We start from the raw sequence: 20586 nt of genomic DNA on the forward strand, positions 1-20586 counted from the left end.
AATTAATTTTATCTGCATACAAATATAATGGAGCTTTTCCTAATTTATAATCAAGTATGCAAGTACTTATTACCTTCTTTTAGATTATTTCAGCATACAGAAAAATAAAGTATGTTTAATTATGATGAAAAAAAAAATTCATCTAGAACAAAAATGATCATTTAAATTTCTAAACGATATACTTAATGATCTGTATACAGAGTAAATTTGGTATACAAAGCAATATATTAAATATAAAAATGGGATTAAATATCCCTCATACAAAAATTGATATGCATGTATGATAAGCTAGAGCTAATACTCGATCCATAAATTAATTTTTATGATGATCTGTATACAAAAATAAGTATATATGTAAGATAAATCAACAAAACTCATGAATTAAATTCGCATACACGAATAAATGTATGCTCTATAATGACTTGCTTAAGGCTTAAATGTTGGTCTTCCTGAAAAAAGACCAACTGCATACAAATATACTCTAACGTATGCAATTAATTATTTAACAGAAAAATAAATTCAAAATTAAATTGGATATATCCTCATACAAGAACTTATGTATGATCTTAAAACTAAAAAGACTCACTAATTTATTTATGTTTAAATTTGATTTATTACAAAATGTTTTAAATCTGCATAAAGATAATATGAATTATGCAAATAAAGAATGAAAACAAGATAAAAATATGGATTGCTCTTTGAAGCTTCCTCATACTAAAAAATAAGTATGACAAAAGATATACCTTTTAAAAGTAATATCTGCATATAAATTTAATATGCAACAATCTAAAAAAATTAGATTATTAGAACTAATCATCATATAGATTTAATATGATTTAAAACTGGGATTTAATGCTATCCTAATGAAATTTACATTTCTGCATACAGATTCAGTATGTATTGCTTAGCATGATCAACTTAAATTGTTGGCATATTTTTTGATATTACTTCAATTAATATGACTTTCGCTTAAGTAAACCTTAATTGCTAGCAACAAAAAGTTTTTTAAGCCACCAAGAATTTCTATTTTAAATAATAGTATTACCATAAAAACAAAAAAAACTACAAACAAATTCTCTTCCCTCATAAAATAGAAATAATGAAATTATTAATAAAAAAATAGGCAACTAATAGTGAATATTTATCATAATACATAATATATCCAAAAACATATTTTTAACTATAATTTTTACTATCAATGTGGCAATTGATATTTTTTAATTTTACTCAATGTGGCAGTTGAGATTTCAGATCATAAGTTTTTGAAAAAATAAAAAAAATAAATAAAGAAAGAAAAAAATAAATAAAAAATAAAAATTAATTAAAAAACCAATAAAAATAACTAAAAAAAAATAAATTAATTAAAAATAGATGAAAAAAAATAAAAAATGAAGAAAAAAAAAAAAGATAAAAAAAATTATCAACTTAAAAAAAATAAATAAAAAATAAATTACCTCTAAAGCACTTATTCTAATTATATCAACTTAATAATTTATTTTTTAATAATTATTTTTTTATTTTTATTCCCAATTTATATTTTAATTTCAAAATATATTTAAATGATAAATTATCAATATTTAAAGCATTTATTTTTAGAAAATGAGTCATTTATTTAGAGAATATTAGTTATATTTTAATAACTAAAATCAGCATATTTTTATTATAAATTATTTAATAATAATGAATATATTATCAAAGAGTTTGAAAAGAATTAATATAATTTACTTCAAGATCTTAATTAAGTAATTTAAACATGAAAATTTCATAATTGTTTACATGTTTTTAACATTTAGTTAATCTCTCAAAAATAATGAAAAATAGAAGGAAGTCATTCTAAAAAATTAAATATACTATTTTAATAATTAAATTAAATTTTTTAATTTAATAAAATAAAAGAAAATAATATTAAAATTTAATTTGAGTTTTACAAAAAATATCAATATAAACAAACAACTAAATTAATTAAAAACTTATAAAAATATCAAATATTGATTGAATTTGTTTATTAAATCTTAAGACATAATTGATAGATTTTATTATTAAAAATTGGAAATACTTGCTAGTATAACAAAAGGATGTAAAAATATTTAATATTATAATTAAAAGGAAATTTTATAAGATAGTAAATTGAATTATGATTGTATATTCAATACAGTTGTTACACATATCATAAATAGAATTTAATTATTTATTTATTTGCTTGATATTATATATTTATATGAATAGTTTGTTGGTACTTTTAAGATGTGTTCATTCTTTTATTACTAATAAAAAGTTTAACCTATAATTTATATATTTATTTTTAGGCAAAATAAGTTTTTATTTTATTTTGGTATTTTATAGATTTATTGATTCATTGATTGGTGTGAGTTAAGTTGTTCAAGAAATAAAATAAATACACATCTTTTTTATATTTTCACCTTTTTTACTTACATCTATATTATGAACTGACTTTCATCATTTAGGAGCATCATCATCATTGAATTCTAAATAAGCTACAACACATGTGATATCATCACAACCAAACTTAAGATAAGGCAAATCACCAATCTTAGAGGAATTCTTTTTATTTTTATTCATATCATCCCATCTTGCTCTGCATTCAGCCACTAATGCGCTTGCTACATTTTCTTGATTAGCATTATCTTTATCATTTTTATCAAACTTTTCATTTTAAGCAGGTGGCTAATATTAAAGCACAAATCCAACAACCTAATAATTAATTAATTAATAAATAAATTTTATAAAATGCATAAAATGATTATTAAAGTAAGTATATAATTTTTTAATTTAAAATATACTCATTTGTTAATGGTTTTTTATATTATTTTGATAGAGAAAAATGAAAGTAAATATTTATTTGGAAATAAAATATACCTCTGCAGAAGACATAACATCCCAAACACCATCAGATCCGATTACGATAAATTTATCTTGTCTAGTAAGCTCGATGCGCTATATTTCTGGTTCACTAATAAGACCTATTTTTTTGGCTTAGAGATCTCCTAGTGTTCTTGTCATAGCAATACCTGGACCTTCATCATCAGCCCAAACTCTGTAAGGACCAACAGGGACACCATCGTGGATAAGCTTTTCAATCTTACCACCTGATCTAATAACTATTTTCGTTAAAAAAAAAAAATTTATATTCTATTCTAGTTTGCTTAATAAATTTCTAATCTAAATTATTTAAACATAGTAGCTATTCAAATAAATGAAAGTTGTCTCAAATTTAAACTTTTAAATGTTTTTTAGCAAAGTTAAATAAAAAATACATCATTTTATTTTATTTTACTAAAATATAAATTTATTTTTTTTACTTCTTTCTCTCTCATCTGGACGTGTAGGTTTGTGATCGTAAGAGAGCTCTATAGCTAGCTTTTCTTTATTAGTTTATCTAAACAAAACAGCTCTCGAATCACCCAGATTAGCAATATAACATATATTTTTCTAAATGAAGATAGCAATTGAGCATGTTCCTGAGTTAGAATAATCAATACCTGAAGATTTTAACTTGCTTTCAGCACTCTTGAATGCTGCTCTTAAAAATTATTCTCTGGTTTTATCAGTGGTTAGACCTTTAATTTTTTTATTATTTTTTTCGAGATAAGTTTAGATGTAATCGTTAGCAGCTTGACTGGCTTCTTTACCAGAAGATCCGTGACCATCATATACTGCAAAGAAGTGGCACTCATCTATAAATTTTTCCATAATACAGTGTGAATCTTGACACTCTGTTTTCTTTGGACCGTAACCCATTTTGAATGCACCAAACATTTTAACATCTTTTAATGGGTTAACTTGATTTTTGGCTAAAGCCGTCGTCTCGATCTTCTTCTTCTTTCCTTTCTTTTTCTTATTTTTATAAGAATTGTTTGATCCAAACATATTCATCAAAAACATTTTCGCTTAGTAGGCTGAGCCTTTACAATAATGATTTTTTTTAACAAAAAAGGAAGCTTTCCTTTTGACTTTTAATTATTATTGTAATTTTTCTGTTGATTTAAATATAATCAATATTGATTGAATACTATTTCATATGCATGCTGAACAAAAAAAAATATAGTCAATAGTTAATTAATTAATTATTTGAATGCTCTTCTTCTTGCTTGAAAGTTAAATTTTTGATTTACTTTATACATGCTAACATCTAAATAAATAAAATATAATTTCTTTTCTTTGTAGTTAAATTCAAGACGACATTTAAAGTTCCTCATTTTGAAATTTCTAAACACTTATTAAAACTCTTTCTATCTCTCTCTGTCTCTTTCTTAATACATTTTTAAGTTATTTTAAATATAATCAATGCTTCCTTTATTATTATATAAAATATAAAGTTCTTTTTCTTTTATCAATATAATTATGTAGACTAACTAACTAGTTAATGAATGAATTAAACTATCTTGTTTTTTAGGAGCTAATTTTTATTAAATTCTCATGCGTTTGAAGGAAATTAATGTTATTCAAAATAATAATAAATTATAGTTAGTATATTCAAAATTCATTTCAAGATTTAAATATTAATCAATTTCTTATCACTTCAAATTATTAAAATTTTTTATGATAGTACATAAATAAAAGCAAACGATTGAAATTATATAAAAAAGTTGTTCAAAAGTTAGAATTTAAGTGATATATTTTTGAAATTTTAAAAAAAGCAAAATAAAATTAAAAAATTTACTTTATTCTTATGAAATAAAAGATATTTATTTTTGTAAAATGTGAATATAATTTTCATAAAACATATAGTAACCATTTTAAAGTTTCTAAAAATACATACTTTACAATTTTTATGTTTAAATTTTTCATAAACATTTTTAATTATAGAGCATAAATAAAAGCAAATGATTGAAATTACTTAAAAAAAGTTGTTTAAAAGTTAGAATTTACGTAATATATTTTTGAAATTTTCTAAAAGCAAAATATTATAAAAGATATTTTTTGTAAAATGTGAAGATGATATTCATTAAACAAAGAGTAAGTAAGCCATTTAATTTTAAAACTTAGAGCTTACCTTAATCGTATTTGAACTTTTAGGTGAAATAAAAAGGTTTATTAATTTATTTTATTTTAACTAGATACTTTGTGTTATTTATAAGTAATTTATTTATTTATCAAACAAATAACAATTAAAAAATTTTTTTAAATATCTCAAAAGTAAATTTTTTTTAGTATTTTCTAATATGAAAATTGGTGTTTTAATTTGTCGAACATAAAAATTCTCCAGAATTCATAAATTTTAAAACAATAAAATTACCAAATAAATTATTTCTTACAAGAAAACATTTGATTCTTCTAAAATTTTAGTTAAGAGTACAAAAATTTATGTTTAAATTTCTCAATATATTTAAAAGAGTTTAAAATTATTTAATTAATTTAAAAAAATATTAAATATGAAATATTTAATTAAATTTTTTTATTTATTTATTTAGTTTTTCAGATTAATTAACAATTTTATAATATATTTAACCAAATTCATTTAATAATCTAGCATAAAAATAAAAATATTTATTCATACATAAGAAACAAATATAGTTTATAATTATTAAGCTAGAATTTTCATTCTAATAAATATTCATTAGCTTCACGAAGTACATCCTTGATTAATCTAACATGTCTTTCTCTGCTATTAACAGTTTGAGTTAAATTTTGATTGAGTTAATCTAATTATCTATATTTCTATCCATAAAATTCTGTGTATAAAGAGTAGTCAGCATAGATAAACTAAGCTAAATCAATAACTCCGGAATGGTCAGTATTGTAGAAAGCAAATATTGATGGAAGTACTTTGACATCTCTAGGGAAAGCATTTACTTTGTAAATTTAAGAGCGATTATAAAGGAGAGCTCCAACGTCTTTTGGACTAAAACCTGGTTAACCATCTGAGTATTAAAAGAGGTTGAATTCTTCTTCAAATTATTGATGAGCAAATGTCAAATTAGTCAAGAAAGGTGTTAAAACTTAAATAATCTATTAAGTTTCATTTATTTAGCCTTAATAGTATTCAATTTTATCATTGTAAGCATTTAAAGTGCGATTAAGTTTTCTAAATAAATGCTTATCCAATTCTTAAAACTCTTCTCCAAGAACTGAACTAGCTAAAATTCCTAACAGGACAAAAGTAAGTAAGTATTTCATTTCTTTTTTTTTATTTTTTGAAAGTATTTATTTATTTATAAAATTTTTATTATTTATTAAATTTTAGCTTAAAAACCTTTCTTTTAAAATAGCAAAAATCCTAAATTGATTAAAATTTGTGGTTTTAATCTTCCCATAAATTGATCTTCTTGAAACAAGTGCTAATTAAAAATTTGTAAATATTTATGGTAAATTGATCAATTAATTCAAAATATTTGGAAAATACTATTTAAGAATTTATCAAATATATTTAATATGATTTGTAAACGATTCTCTAAAAATATCAAAAATAAAATTAATATAATCATATACTACAATATTAATGTTGTTCAAATAAACTTGGGAAAATAATATATTTTTGGTAATATAAAATTTATAGTAGAAATTTATAAAAACTTGATTTGTTTTCTTTTTCCATCACAATCTATCTCTCAATTTAAATTGAGAAATAAAAATTCACAGTAATGATTAATTGAAAATTTGTGGTATTTATAATTTTTTTACACCAAAAGTTTTCTGATTTAATCAACTCAATTCGAGTATATATTAGTAAATGTAAAATAAATACAAAATTTTAGTGCAAACAAACCATAAATTTATTAAGGAAAAAGTTTAAAAAAATCATCTAAACTATCAAATAAAAATAGAATATTTAAGAAGTATTTATTATGATTAGAAGTTTTTGAATGCCTAATCCTTTTGTTGCTCTATGACAACACTCTACTCTCTATTACAACTTATATAAGTTTATTATTTTCTTATTTAAATATAATATTTAATATTATAAAATAGACTTACTTTCTGAAGAAAAAAAAAATCAGCAATAAATTCCATTTTAAATTTATAAAACTCTTTCTTTCATTAATATTTTTAATTTATTTTCAGTTATCATTAAATTTTTTACAAATACCTCACTTTATTACCTATGGTATTGTAAGACTTAAAGTTTTTTATGATTATTATTTATAAAATCAATAATTTGTTAACAATTTTTTTATTTTTTAAAAAAGTATAAAAGCATTTTACAAGCAAATAATGTGTTAAGTTATTTTTAATTTGTGTGTGTGTGTGAGATTGCATGCGAACAGTATTTATAAAATAATTAATTCATCAAATATATTTCAAAAATTAAATTCACAAAAATACATCATTATCTTTTAATCTTTCTTAATTAGAATTTGAATTTCTTAAAATTCAAATATATTAGTTGAATAATTATTTATTTATTTAATATATTATATGTCATTTGTATAAAACTAATTTATAAAGTCTAATGTAAATATGAAAGATTAGTTCAGCCAAATCAATAGAGAATTTAATATACAAAACAATAAAGAGCAGACAACCAATTAAACTAGGGCATAAATACAATAAAAGTTCTCTTTCTTAAAGTATATTTTTTATAAAATCTATTTCCCGCAAAATCTAAATTCAATCTTTTCAAAAAGGGAGCTATTAGATAAACAAAACTCCTAAATAAAAGAAGCTAAAGAATCAATGAAGTTAATAGAAGATTAATCTAATTAAATTTCATAAAACCTAGGTGAATTTTCATTAGATTTACAATAATAGCTTTGATATTGCTGAAATTGCTAAAGCTCTATAAAGCCAATTAATACTTTTTAACTTATAATTAATTTTAAAAAATGAATAAACTATGTTATAAAAAAGATAAATTTAAGCAGTTATTGAAAATATCATAAATCAAATAACTGAAATATTAAGAATTGAATAATGAATGATCTTATTTATGCTTATACAATTATAAATTATTTGCTTGGTTTTCTTGTTTGTTTGTTATTTATTCTAAGCCTTATAAATACAACTTATTAAAAAGAACACTTATTATAAATTTGTCATTACTTTTTTAAAAATAAAAAATGCTATTTGAACTAATTTCTAATTCAATAAAATCTATCATAAAAGTTATTAAGATTGTAAAATGAATGAAAGTTAACTAGTAAATATTAATTTAATAATAATAAAATCAATTATGATTTTTTGAATAATTTCATATTTTTACAATAAACCATATAAATTTTATATACAAATTTCAATAAATTTTTAAGATTAAACTATTAAAATTGTTTTTTTTAAGTGTTTATTAGAATAAATTTAAATTTTAATAATATTTTTTAATTTAATTAAATAATATCTGAAAATATTTTGCAACTATTTTTTTGTTATGTAGTTCTTTATTATAAGCTAATTTTTACTAGGGATTTCTACTTAATAAACATAAGATTGAAGACAAATAATATTAAGTGAAATATATTTACTTTAGATGTAGATTATGTAGTCAAAATTAAATTTGCAAAAAATTTTTATTAAAAAGCCTTTATTTTAATAGAAATAGAAGCATGTTATGTTTTTAACTGAATAGTTAAATAGGATAAAAGCGTAACGCTTAAAATAAATTAACAAAACATAAATTATTTTAAAGAGCATTCATTTTTGTTCTTACTTTAGTTTTGTTTAATTTTAAGAAAAAAAATATTTTATATTGCAAAAGTTATTTATGTAATAAAATTAGGTAGAATTAAATAATTTATGAAAAAACATCAAGGAAATCTGCATAAAATGAAGTTAAATGAATTTCTATAATTAATCTATTATTTAATATTATAAGAGCAATTATAAGAACTAATTTTACATCATAAAAGTTCTTACTCTTACTTTAAAATAGTCTCTAATGAAATAAGAAGTTTTAAGTTTATGCATTGTATTAAAAAAATAAATAAAATATACTTTATTTCAGAAATTAAGTAAATTTAAAATGTTATTTTTCAATTTTGCGATGTATTCTTAAAAAGTATTGATATTATTTTTATTGTTTTTAATTCACCTAATAAATATCCATCATCTTTACCTTAAAACAAATAAGCTGGAAAACAATATTTATAAATGAATCTAAAAATGGTACACAAATTTGATAAAAAGAATAAAATTTTTAATAAATAGCAAAAATATCTATGCAATTTTCAAAAATCGACTTATATAATTTAGTATGAATCAATAAATCTATTTTAATTAAATTTTATATAATATAATGGATAAATACTTTCATATTCAGCAAATAAAAATAAATGTAGATATTCAATTTTAAATTTTGCAGTATTCGGTTTTTAATGTTTCCATCAAATTATTTTAAATAAAAAATTTAACAAAATTGATCAGAAATTATGAATTGTATAAAATGAATGATTCTGATTTTAAAGATTTTAAAGATACAACCAACTTCTATATTAAAAAAATAAATAAACGAAGCAAGCTATCAAGTCTAAATACAAGAAAAGAAAAGTTAATATTAGTACTCTTATCAGTATTTTATTTAATAATGATTGTATTAACAACGTAATTTTTGTTTTTCATATGAAATGTATGAAAGGATGCAAAAAATAATAATAAAGTTAAATAAAACAAAAAATTTTTATAATTAAGCAAACAAAATTTGATAGCTATTAAATATATCAACTTTTAATTAAGTAGATTTAATAACTAGTCTAATAGAAATCCTTTATACATAATTAGATAAATTATAGCTCATAACTAAATAGGTAATCCAGATCAAGCAATAAATATTTTCCCATTATAGCTAGAAAGCAACTAATCCCTATTAAAATACTTCTCCATTATAAATCTAATAAAAAATATTATTCTACCATAAAGAAGATCAAAAATTAAACGATTACTGATGGATTTATTTCTTAATTAATTGTTTTGCAAAAAAAAACTAATTAAAAACCACGTATTATGCAGAAGATGCAGTAAATTATTACAGAGCTCCAAGGATGTTTGTAGCCACAAAAACGAATAAATGCTTCTAGTTGATTTTGAAGATAAGCTTTTGGATGTAAAGGCTCGTTTATCAGATGCAAATGCATTTTAGATATTTGATTTAATACAAAGTAAGTAGTTAATCTTATAAAATTTAGAAGAGTTGAGACTTTAATTTATTGGAGGATATCAGCCTTGGTAACAATACATGCCAAATCCTTTTGGAAGAAACTTCAAGACTTGGAAAGGTTGCAATAAAAAGCTACTTAATTTAAAGAAATTAGTTATGAATTTAAGCGAGTCGCGTATTGAAGATTGCTTTGACGTCTTATTTGAAGGATTTGAAGACTTAGGAGAGTTAGAGCTAGAAGAATTGGAATTAGATTTCTTTTCTATATTTATAAATACAGAGAAACTAATATCAATACTATAAAAAGTATCTCAAATAAAATCATTAAAAAAATTCTCTTTGAATATGGGCAAGCTCACCAATGTTAGAGTTATACCAGAATTGAATGAAGAATTCTAGAATCTATTTAACTCTCTAACAAAAATTGAGTCCCTTTCAATTAATATGTCTTCAACCTTTAATTAGTTTGAGCAACTATAAATATAAAGCATACTTCATAGCATTTAGAGTCTTTCTAATCTTCATTCTTTAAAAATTTCATTCAAAAATTGCAAATTAAATACTCATTTTTTACCAATTTTGAAGTAATTTTTATCGAATATTGCTGCAAACATGGTTTTCCTTGATTTAGATATATCATATAACCCACTATTTGGTGAAGATCTAACTAAAGAATTGTACCAGAGCTTGAAATAATTTAATCAACTGCATACCTTTTTAATCAATTTAAAGGGATCAGATTCAATTTTTAGTAAAGAGGATTACTTTTTATTGCAAAAACTAATACATAAAATATTTAAACGCTCTATTTAACGCTATAAATCTACCTAATCTATAGAAAGCTCATATGTGAAATAGATAAAAGTGCAGCTACCTCTCACTTTCTTAAGATAAAATTTATAATTATATTAATAACATAACAATCTAATTCAAAATATGATTAAGTATGGTCCTCTTTTATATAAATAAATAAGCAAATAGACAGAACTATCATAAAAATTTAGAAAGGATATAATCAATGAAATATATAGTGAATTTTTAATTTGATAGAGTCTATCTATTTTTAAAAAATTATTATTAAAATAAATATTTTATAAAATTATTTGTGTTTTAAAAATTAATAAAAAATTATCTAAAATTCATAAAAAAATATTTTCTAAAAATTTTATTGTTTTTTTCAAAATTTTTTTGTTTTGATTGCATTTTAAATTTTATTAGAATCGATGCTTTTTGCAAAATTTTATATGATATATACTTGTTTCAAAATAAAATAATTACTATTTTTTTTGCCAAATATCAAGAGGAGCTAAAATTTCTTAATAAATTCTATTTTTTATTTTAAATTAATAATAATAAATCTATTAAAAATTGTTTTAATTCATATTAAAAAATAGATTTAATTTTAATAATAAACGAATTATCTATTTATATTAATCACACTAATGAGAGAAATTTAAAATCTTTCCATATGTTACTAAATTTTGTGAAATTAAGTATAGCAAACTGAAATTTTTAGAGATTTGTATAATTTTTTGTGGTAAAAATATGTTGCTTTACTTTTTAAATATTGGTAAATTTCTATAATAAGTAAATATTTAGCAATTTAGAAAGATTTTAAATATTAGATGTGAGAATATTAAATTTAGCTAATATATGTAGAATACTAAATTAACTTTTGGATAATCAACTTAGATAAATTAATTATTACATTCAAAGTAAATTTAATATTGCTTGAAGTACCTTATTTTTATAAAATTTTCTACTTTAATTGAGGGGTTGCAATTAAAATATAAAATAAAAAGAATGTATATAAAAATTTATTAAATTTAGTATAATTCAATAAACATAAGAAAAAATTATCCTTTTTACTATACAAGCTCGATTCGATAAAAATTGATTGATGGCTAATTAATTAATTGAAATTTGATATAATTTAAAAGTATTTATTTAGTATCATTTAAAATTTATAAAAAGAGTAAGGCTTATTAAATTACTGAATTAAATTTTTTAATAAATTTTTGTTAGGTTAATCATCGCAATTATGATTGATTGATTGTATTTTATTTTATTGAATTTGAAAATTTAAATCTTTCTTTTTATTAACTATTTAAAATGTTTTTTATCTATATTATTAACTAAGCAAGCTTAAAAATATATTAATATCTATATTTTCTAAATTAATGTTGGAATTGAATTTCTACATGAATAAATAAAATTTTAACTTTTTAGAGAAAAAGATATTTTTAAAATATTCAAATCCAAACAAACTATTTTTAATCAAGGTAAAAAAAAATAGTCAGTGTATGAAAATAATCATACCATTTTTTAAGATATTTTATTTACAAACAAAAAAAAAGAGTTATTTCATTAGTTTATATTTTAAATAAAGAAATTGTTGAGCTAGAGTAATTTTTCGAGCGGTCGAATATCTTAAATTACATCAGTTATTTTTAAGTAACAAATATTTAAAATTAAGACAAATATTAACTTTTCTTTTCTGATTAAAATCGGGATAATCTAAATCCATAAAATATAAAAAAAGTAAGTAGTACTAAAGTTAACTTTTTTAAACACAAGTTATCAAGTTATGGTTTTTCTGCTCTATTAATTTTCTTGTTTCATTAAAAGAATTATGTATCAAAATAATATCACGCACGAATTTGTGGGAAAAAAATTAAAAGAAAAGATTATCGAAATATAGCTATTTATTTATTTATTAATAAAAAGTAGAAGTAAAATAATATTTAGATAGATCTTTAGAATAGCTTAGATTAGAAAATGATTTACCAAAAAAATTCTGAAAAAGCAAATGCTAAAGTAGAATAAAGTTCATTTTTAGATAATAAAATTATGGTGTAAATGCATATGAGTGATGATTAAGCACTTCGAGATATTCCAAAAAGAAAAGAAACCATTATAGAATCAGAGAAGATGGCAGCATCTTCATTGAATAATTCAATAAAACCTATTAGCAAGAGAGTAATAAATGATTAAAAATCAAACTACAACAAGCATGCAAACCTTAATAACAAAAGTATTTAATTTTACTAGAATTCATTAAAAAATTATTCATTTATTGAAAGAAATTAAAAATTTTTTATGCTATTATTCAACAAATTTACTATTATTAACTATGTCTTTTAACTTGATGTTATTTTATTTTATATACATAAATAAAAATCTAGATAAAAATGAACTTGATTTGATTTTAAATAATAAAATAAATGTCAGCGATTATCAAGATCATATGTCCGAGCAGCTACGCTAGTCATCATTTTTTATAGACTCGCCTTAAAAGAAATAGAGTTTTGCTTTTTAATAAGCACAATAAACAAAACAATAGAATGAATAGCAATACACTTTTAGTAACCACGCTAGTGTGATTGATGACGGTGTACTTATTCTCAATAATATAAACTACTAATTGTAAAAACTTTAAAATGAGCCTATTAAAAAATAAGCCAGTTAAATTTAAGAAGTAAATGAAAATACTAGCAATTAACGAGACATAACCATCCAGTATTTTTTTATAATTGAGCATTTATTTAGTTATTTATTTCTATAACATGATATTTTTATGTTTTTTAATTAAAATGCATTAGCTTTTTATTAGCAATTTAAACAATTATTTTTAATAGTTGATGTGATTTTTTTTATTGTTTAAATTACCTATAAAAATAATTAAGATTAATAAATTAATCAATAGTTCCAAATTCACTCAAAACATTAGCGAAGCATACTAATTGAAGTCTTTTAAAAAAAAAGAAAAAAATACTTTCTAGCTTATTAAATTTCATATAATTAATTATATTTTTTAGAGAACTTTGTTTGGAAAAACTAAACAGCTGTCAAGCCAAATAAGAAAACAAATAGGAGATTTATCAGATAATTTTGATGATTTTACTAATAATTAGTCAGATGGAATTAATTTGAGCAAAGAGAAAGACAATAAATAATTAAAAAAGATCAAATTGTTTCCTTTGTTCCTTAACTGGGTAAAAAATCTTATTGAAATAGCTTTTAATGAGAATAGTTTATCATTTATTTTATATACTATTATTATAACATCTTGGAATATAATCTATCTGTATATATCTTCTTTGTAAATAATATTCGATGTCCTGAGCTCTTCCAAATTACAAAATACCTTGATGATATCAACTCTATCAATATGGATTATAGATTTAATTGTGTAGCTATTGATTATTACTTTATAAAAAAATGAATTTCTGAATAAATAGCATAATTTTTTCTAAAAAATAATTGCTAGAAAAATTCACATAGAAATTATTCCATTTATTTTTGAAATCGTGTACCTCGTACTCTTCTAAAATTAATATATGCGAATTCCTCTACTATTTAAAATACTTACTGTAAATATAGCACTCGATAAAATCAAACTTTTTTTGCTTAAAACACTTAAAAATAATTACTTCAAAATTGATGTAATTTTGTTATTTTCAAAATTACTATTTTTCTTTCATCTTATCGCTTGTATTTACTTCATAATTGCTTAAATTTAATCAAAATCACTCAAACGAAGTTATAGCTGGTTTGATTCAAGTAATTTTTTATTTTAGTTAATTTTTTTTAATTATTAAATTGAATTATTTAAATTAATTTAATTGTTTAATTAGCTTTGAAATAATTTGAATTTCTTAATTTATAAATTATTATGAAAATAAATTAAAATGCTTTATTTTATTGAAATTTATAAAAAAGTAAATGAACCAAAATAGAATGATAAGATTTTCTAATATTTCACAGCTTTTTAATGGGCTTATTTTTTTGGCAAAATGTCTTCAGATAGATATGGAAGTTAAGATCAATTCCAACTATTCCTTTAATCTTTTTGGTCAATTTTTTCAATATTGATTTTTGCATATGTGTTTGCTAGCTTAAAAAATATACTTAAAAGTTATTACCAAAGAGTTCAAAATTATACACAAGATTTAAAAGCTCTTTGCAGCTATTCAAGTTACAGCAATATTACTTTGTAAATTTAAAATTACTCTTACAATTAAATAATTTGAGTTAATTTATGAACAGATCTTTACTTCAGGAAATGGCTGAAGATATGCACAAAAAGTTCCAATAAAAGTAAGAAGAAGAAATATGGTAAGAAGATTAAATTCTTTCTAAATTGAATAAACCGCTTTAGTAGGCTCTCATGGATTAATCTAAGATTCAGATTCTCAAAAAATATCCTTGCTTTTGGCAAATTTTTTCTAATAAAATAAATAAACAAATACCTCATATAATGTTGACAGAATTTTATAATGAGGGATAGATCATCGAACCTTTAAAACAATCAGATTGCTATTTTTATCTTTTATTGCAAGGATAAGGTACAAATATTTATCTAAATTTTAATCTTATGAAAGATATTTTATACATTTTTCTTAATATTTTATAATCATTATTTTCCAAATAATTAGTTAGTTATTCTTTGAGTGATTAGATTTTTGATAGATAATAATTTAATAAATAATTAATTAATTGTTTTTTTAAATATAGCTGAAATTTACGTGAAAAGTAACTTTGTAAGTAATACACACCTTCCTGAAGAAAGCAAGTATTTTTAATGAAAATATAATTTTTTTTTATTTAAAGTTCTTATAAATTAGAAAAGTTGATATTTAGAGGATTTTAAAAGGATACTCCCAGATAGATAATTCATCATATAGTGATTGTCCCTTTTAAGAAGAACAAAATCATAAAGAAAAATCTGCTAAAACGCTAGTGAGTGGAGAGTTTTTTGGTACAACAGAATTAATAACAGGAATTAAATAAGATTACTTTGTCAAATGCACCAAAAATTCTATTTTCATAAAGATTAAAAGACTTGAATTGCTTGAAATTATAAAAAAAAATGACAGAGATTACCAAATATTTATGGAAATGAAGGACAGAATTATAAACACTCAGAGGTACTAATTTTTGGGAGAAAAATGTATTTTTTGCCACAGTAAAGATCACCTCTTTTCAAATTGTGGAATGGTTAATATTGACAAATCTTCCTCACTTGCATTCATGAAATCTGTACAATCTCAAGAATAAACAAGAAATAGCTAGTACTAGAGGAAGAGAAAGCTAAAAACTTAATTCATTTACATTGAAGGCGATGAAGAACAATCTTAAAGCAATATGACTTTAGAAGATACCATAGACAGAATAAACTCTTTGAAAGACTAACTTTAAGTGAATACAAATTTAATGAATTAGCAGGTAGAAAAACATTCCTTAAAAATTTTTACATAAAAATTACCAAATTCAAATAAATTTCTAAATGTTTTTTTTGATTTAATAATTTTAATTTTTTTATATTTGGTTTATTTATTTAAATTAGAATTAAAATATCTAAAAGAAGTAATCTAAATATTTTTATATTTAAAGTATATACAAAGCTTAGAAGATAATGTCCTACCTGATCTTTAACAAGTTATGATATCTTAGCATTCGCTTAATAGCTCTAACATATAAATTCCATTAAAATAAAGAAGATCTATTTCTTTTACAACACATTCTTATAAGTAAGAATAAGACGTAAGAAGTGAGAATACATATATGATGCCATCTGTAGAAGACGGTATTTCATATTAATCTGAAATATACAGAGATCCTTCATCTCGTACTTTAGATAAAAATAAACAAAGCAAATTAAGTGTAAATACTCCTTTAAAGCGCTATTCGGAGAGTAATTTTACTCATAAAGACTCTGCTTAACAAGATACTATAAGCACTAAGAATGAAAAATTGGATTAACTTTATCCATCTTCGATATAGAATAGTTCACTAATTGACTTCTAAGCTGATAAAAAATTAAATAAGAGCTAGTTTGCTAATAAAAGAAAGAGTGTCTCAGTAATGTGGAAAGATTCTAACTATAATTATGGATCACTAAAAAATCTTAATTTCACAATTAACTAAGCTTTACAAACACTAGATACATGTTAAGATAAATGGAAATTTGATTTTGTCAAAGAATTCAAATACTACTACCCAAGATATAACATTTCTAACATTTTGAATAAGTTTTCTGTGATATAGACTACATAAAAAATAATACAAAAAAGCAAATAGAAGCGCAGTATTTTTGAAATTTAACCTTCTACTAACTGAATATTAAGTAAAAGTGGATATTTAATTTCCTTTTAAAAGAATATTCAGACCATATTAAAATCTTCGAAATGTTTTCATTTTAAAAGTAAATTATTTTATAAGGAGTTAAACTGAATATTATACTTCAATAGCTATTTATTATTCCTTTAATTTGCTATTTTCATATGTAATGAACCGAAATCCTTGTTTAAAATCTTATTAATTTATCTTTACTCTTTTTATTTCTAATATTATTTGTTTGATTTTGTATTTCATTTTTTACTTCATAACAAAAAATATATTAAAATTATATCAAAAATTTAATATGTAAATCAATAATAAGACTTACTAAATAAATTAAAATAATACAAAATGAAATTATTATTAAATAATAAAAATAAGGAAATATTTTGTAAGCTAATTTTTTGGTTTTATTTAAAAATAATTATTATTTATTTATTTATTTTTTGTTTTCTTATTTTATAAATATATTGTGCTTGTGTTAACTCTTCATTATTTAAATCAATAGTTTTTAAAAGTGAAAATATTTACATATATATTAAATAATATTATAATTTGTAATTAGCTTATTCAAAAAGCTATTTAATCACATTTATTATTATAAATCATTTGAATAATTTGATGAAGATTAATTAGATTAACTTTAATAAATAAAAATTTCGATACTAAAAAATATATTTTAAAATACACAACATAACTTATTTTTAATGAAGCTCATAATTACTTTTTATTGATAAAAGCTAATATCAAAAGACTTACTGTACCTTATTTTAATGTTTCTTTTAGTAAATACAAATAAATCATCATATATGTTAATTCAAATGTTAAATTTAGATCATTTCAATAAAAGACTTGAAAATTTTGGAAGAAAAACCTTCCGCTATTTGAATATAATTTAATAAATATTTCTATCTTAACTGCAAATGATAATCAAAATATTACTTTTAAATTTTACAGAAAATTTAAAATAAAAACAATTTATCTTTTCAAAAGACTTGAAAATTTTGGAAGAAAAACCTTCCGCTATTTGAATTTAATTATTTTTATCTTAATTACAAATAATCATTATAATATTATTTTTAAATTTTACAGAAAATTTAAAATAAAAACAATTTATTTTTTCAAAAGACTTGAAAATTTTGGAAGAAAAACCTTCGGCTATTTGAATTTAATTTAATAAATATTTCTATCTTAATTACAAATAACCATCAAAATATTATTTTTTAAAAAAATTTAGTAATATTATCTTATTGTCAAGCAATAAATTAAATTAGATATTTATTATGTAAATTTTAAATTTAATTTATTAACTATTAATTTAATATAAAATAATTTGTTTGCAATTAATTAATTAATTAATTAATTATTTTCTACTTTTAGAATTTTTTTAAATATTTAATCATATCTTTTTAGAATATAATTTTCCTCAATAAATGAGATTTAATAGAACTCTGTGTATATTTTTATTCCAAAATCAAACCCCATTTCTCCAAGAAGGCACTGCTCTACCTGTAAATTTAACAGGAGCTCCTCCAAATGTTTAAGCACAAGATCCGAAACGATCAACTTTTCCAGTTTCAACCTTTTCTCCTTCTTTCATTTTTGAAGCAGTAGTTTTTTCATTTAACTTACTTGGAACATAAGCATATTTAGTTTACTTAAGCTCATCGTGTTTTTACTTTTTAACTTAAGACTCTTCTTTTAATAGTTATTACTTTTTGGCTATTTCTTACTTTTTTTTAATCATCTCTTCTTCTTTCTACTTAATTCTTTCTTTATCACTTGAAGTTATAAGCCTCTTAGAAATACTTTTTTCATATTCTTCTCTTTCTTTTTATCTCATCTTTTCTACTTCTTTAATTTGCTTGTATTCTTCAACTAATCTTTTTTATTCTTCAAGCTGAGCTCTTCTGATTCTTTCACGCTCTCTTTATTCTTCGTCTAACATCATTTTAGCACTTTCACTTTTTACTTCTTCTTTAGCTTATTTCTTTAATTTCCATTGAAGAATTTCTTCTTTCTATTTTTCTCTTAAAATTGTAGTTTACTTTTTTTATTACTCTTCTAGCTACTTCTTTTAATTCTAATTAACTTCTTCCTTTCTTATTTATTCTAGCTATATTTCTTTTCTTTTTTCCTTGAGATCTTTGTAAGTTTACATCAAACTCTTTTTATCTTCTTCAAATTATAAATATTTTTAAAATTTATCTATGTGTTCTCTTATTTACTGTTCGTCAAACATTCCTAATATACTCAAGCAATCATTTAAGAAAGCCTTTATTAAAAATAAATTCTTATTTTAAAAAAATACAAAGCATTAAATTTAATTAATGTACCTGCTTTGTAATCTAATTTTTATGGCGTACTCTAATTTTTAGAAAATCTTATTAATCTTGATTAGTCCAGCCTTGATTTTTACCTCCATTTTATACAATTTTTTTATCTATTACATCAATTTTTTATTTTAAATGCTCTAATTCTTAGTCAATATCTTCAATCGTTTCTTCTAAATTCCCACTCTGTGAATCATTTTCTTTATCTGTCTTTAATTATTTTAAATAAATAAAAAATTAGTATGATTAAAAAATTTAAATTACGAAGTGCTTTTAGTAAACCTTCTTATTTTATTAATTATTCATGTAACTTTATTCTTCATCTGCATCTGACTCTACTTCTTCGCATATTTGAAAGATTCCTTTCTTTTTTTCTATATTTTCGAATTTTGAATTTTCATAGTAAGGGAGTCTTTCATTAAAAATCTCTAATTCATTTTCCAATTACTCTTCTTCTTCTGCAATTTAATCAAATATTTCCATTTGTTATATTTTAAATTCGCTCATTTTTTATTCTAAGCTCTCGCTCATCAATTAAATTTTCTATAAATATTGAGGAGTTTTCTCAAAATTTTTTAGTTTATCTTTAAATTTCTCATTTTCTTGCTTTAGAAATTTTATTTATTTAAAAATTTAATCTCTTTCTTTTTCCCTATCAAAATCAGATTTTTCAGTAACCTTCATTATGCTAGATATATCATTTTTCGATGTAGAAGATTTATTCATTTATAATTATTTTCCAAGATCTTTGTCAATATTAAAGATCTTATGACGAATGCTTTTATATTCCTGTTTCCATTCTATTAAAAATATTTTAATACTAACTAATATAATTTTATTAATAATTTACCCTACAAATTCATTTCTATTATACTAAATATTTTGAATCGCAGATATTTTTAAGCACCTTTTAATAAATCTTTTACTTCCTTTTGCTTTATCAGTATTTAGATTAATTAATGATCCTAATTAAATTTCTAATTTTTAAAGTAAGATTAAACAAATATTGTTTTTTTGTATATTATCTGAGCAATTTAAAAATTTTCAATCAATATTATTTCTTTAAATTTGAAAAAAAGCAAACGA

At 20.9% G+C, this 20586-nt stretch overlaps 7 protein-coding genes across 7 annotated transcripts; 3 read left to right on the plus strand and 4 right to left on the minus strand. All coding sequences in view use genetic code 6, as the record gives it.

The window, feature by feature from the left end:
* Window positions 1–1388: 1388 nt before the first annotated feature.
* On the plus strand, window positions 1389–1757 carry TTHERM_000683119 (transmembrane protein, putative; the record flags this gene model as incomplete). Its single annotated transcript, XM_012800902.1, has 1 exon — window positions 1389–1757. The coding sequence occupies one exon, from the start codon at window positions 1389–1391 to the stop codon at window positions 1755–1757; it is 369 nt and encodes a 122-aa protein (XP_012656356.1).
* Window positions 1758–2457: 700 nt separating this feature from the next.
* TTHERM_00683120 (protein phosphatase 2C containing protein) lies at window positions 2458–3903 on the minus strand (the record flags this gene model as incomplete). The annotated part of the gene is made up of 3 exons (XM_001027348.2): window positions 2458–2712; window positions 2878–3119; window positions 3321–3903. 3 exons carry the CDS (start codon window positions 3901–3903, stop codon window positions 2458–2460), a joined length of 1080 nt encoding a protein of 359 aa, XP_001027348.2.
* A 1656-nt stretch (window positions 3904–5559) lies between these two features.
* TTHERM_00683130 (hypothetical protein) lies at window positions 5560–6138 on the minus strand (the record flags this gene model as incomplete). The annotated part of the gene is made up of 1 exon (XM_001027349.3): window positions 5560–6138. The coding sequence occupies one exon, from the start codon at window positions 6136–6138 to the stop codon at window positions 5560–5562; it is 579 nt and encodes a 192-aa protein (XP_001027349.1).
* A 1239-nt stretch (window positions 6139–7377) lies between these two features.
* Window positions 7378–7716, plus strand: TTHERM_000683148 (hypothetical protein; the record flags this gene model as incomplete). The annotated part of the gene is made up of 1 exon (XM_012800903.1): window positions 7378–7716. One exon carries the CDS (start codon window positions 7378–7380, stop codon window positions 7714–7716), a length of 339 nt encoding a protein of 112 aa, XP_012656357.1.
* A 1892-nt stretch (window positions 7717–9608) lies between these two features.
* TTHERM_000683149 (transmembrane protein, putative) lies at window positions 9609–10022 on the minus strand (the record flags this gene model as incomplete). Its single annotated transcript, XM_012800904.1, has 1 exon — window positions 9609–10022. The coding sequence occupies one exon, from the start codon at window positions 10020–10022 to the stop codon at window positions 9609–9611; it is 414 nt and encodes a 137-aa protein (XP_012656358.1).
* Window positions 10023–12711: 2689 nt separating this feature from the next.
* TTHERM_00683150 (cyclic nucleotide-binding domain protein) lies at window positions 12712–17348 on the plus strand. The gene is made up of 8 exons (XM_001027351.3): window positions 12712–13079; window positions 13231–13564; window positions 13752–14608; window positions 14768–15041; window positions 15095–15393; window positions 15563–15620; window positions 15673–16273; window positions 16442–17348. The coding sequence occupies exons 1-8, from the start codon at window positions 12824–12826 to the stop codon at window positions 17165–17167; spliced, it is 3405 nt and encodes a 1134-aa protein (XP_001027351.2). The 5' UTR covers window positions 12712–12823; the 3' UTR covers window positions 17168–17348.
* A 1293-nt stretch (window positions 17349–18641) lies between these two features.
* Window positions 18642–20477, minus strand: TTHERM_000683159 (type III restriction enzyme, res subunit family protein; the record flags this gene model as incomplete). Its single annotated transcript, XM_012800905.1, has 4 exons — window positions 20351–20477; window positions 19765–20300; window positions 19504–19710; window positions 18642–19442 (listed from the first exon to the last, which is right to left on the minus strand). The coding sequence occupies exons 1-4, from the start codon at window positions 20361–20363 to the stop codon at window positions 18642–18644; spliced, it is 1557 nt and encodes a 518-aa protein (XP_012656359.1). The 5' UTR covers window positions 20364–20477.
* Window positions 20478–20586: the final 109 nt, after the last annotated feature.

The sequence above is a fragment of the Tetrahymena thermophila genome (assembly GCF_000189635.1).
Source record: "Tetrahymena thermophila SB210 genomic scaffold scf_8253891, whole genome shotgun sequence".
Lineage (NCBI taxonomy): Eukaryota > Ciliophora > Oligohymenophorea > Hymenostomatida > Tetrahymenidae > Tetrahymena > Tetrahymena thermophila.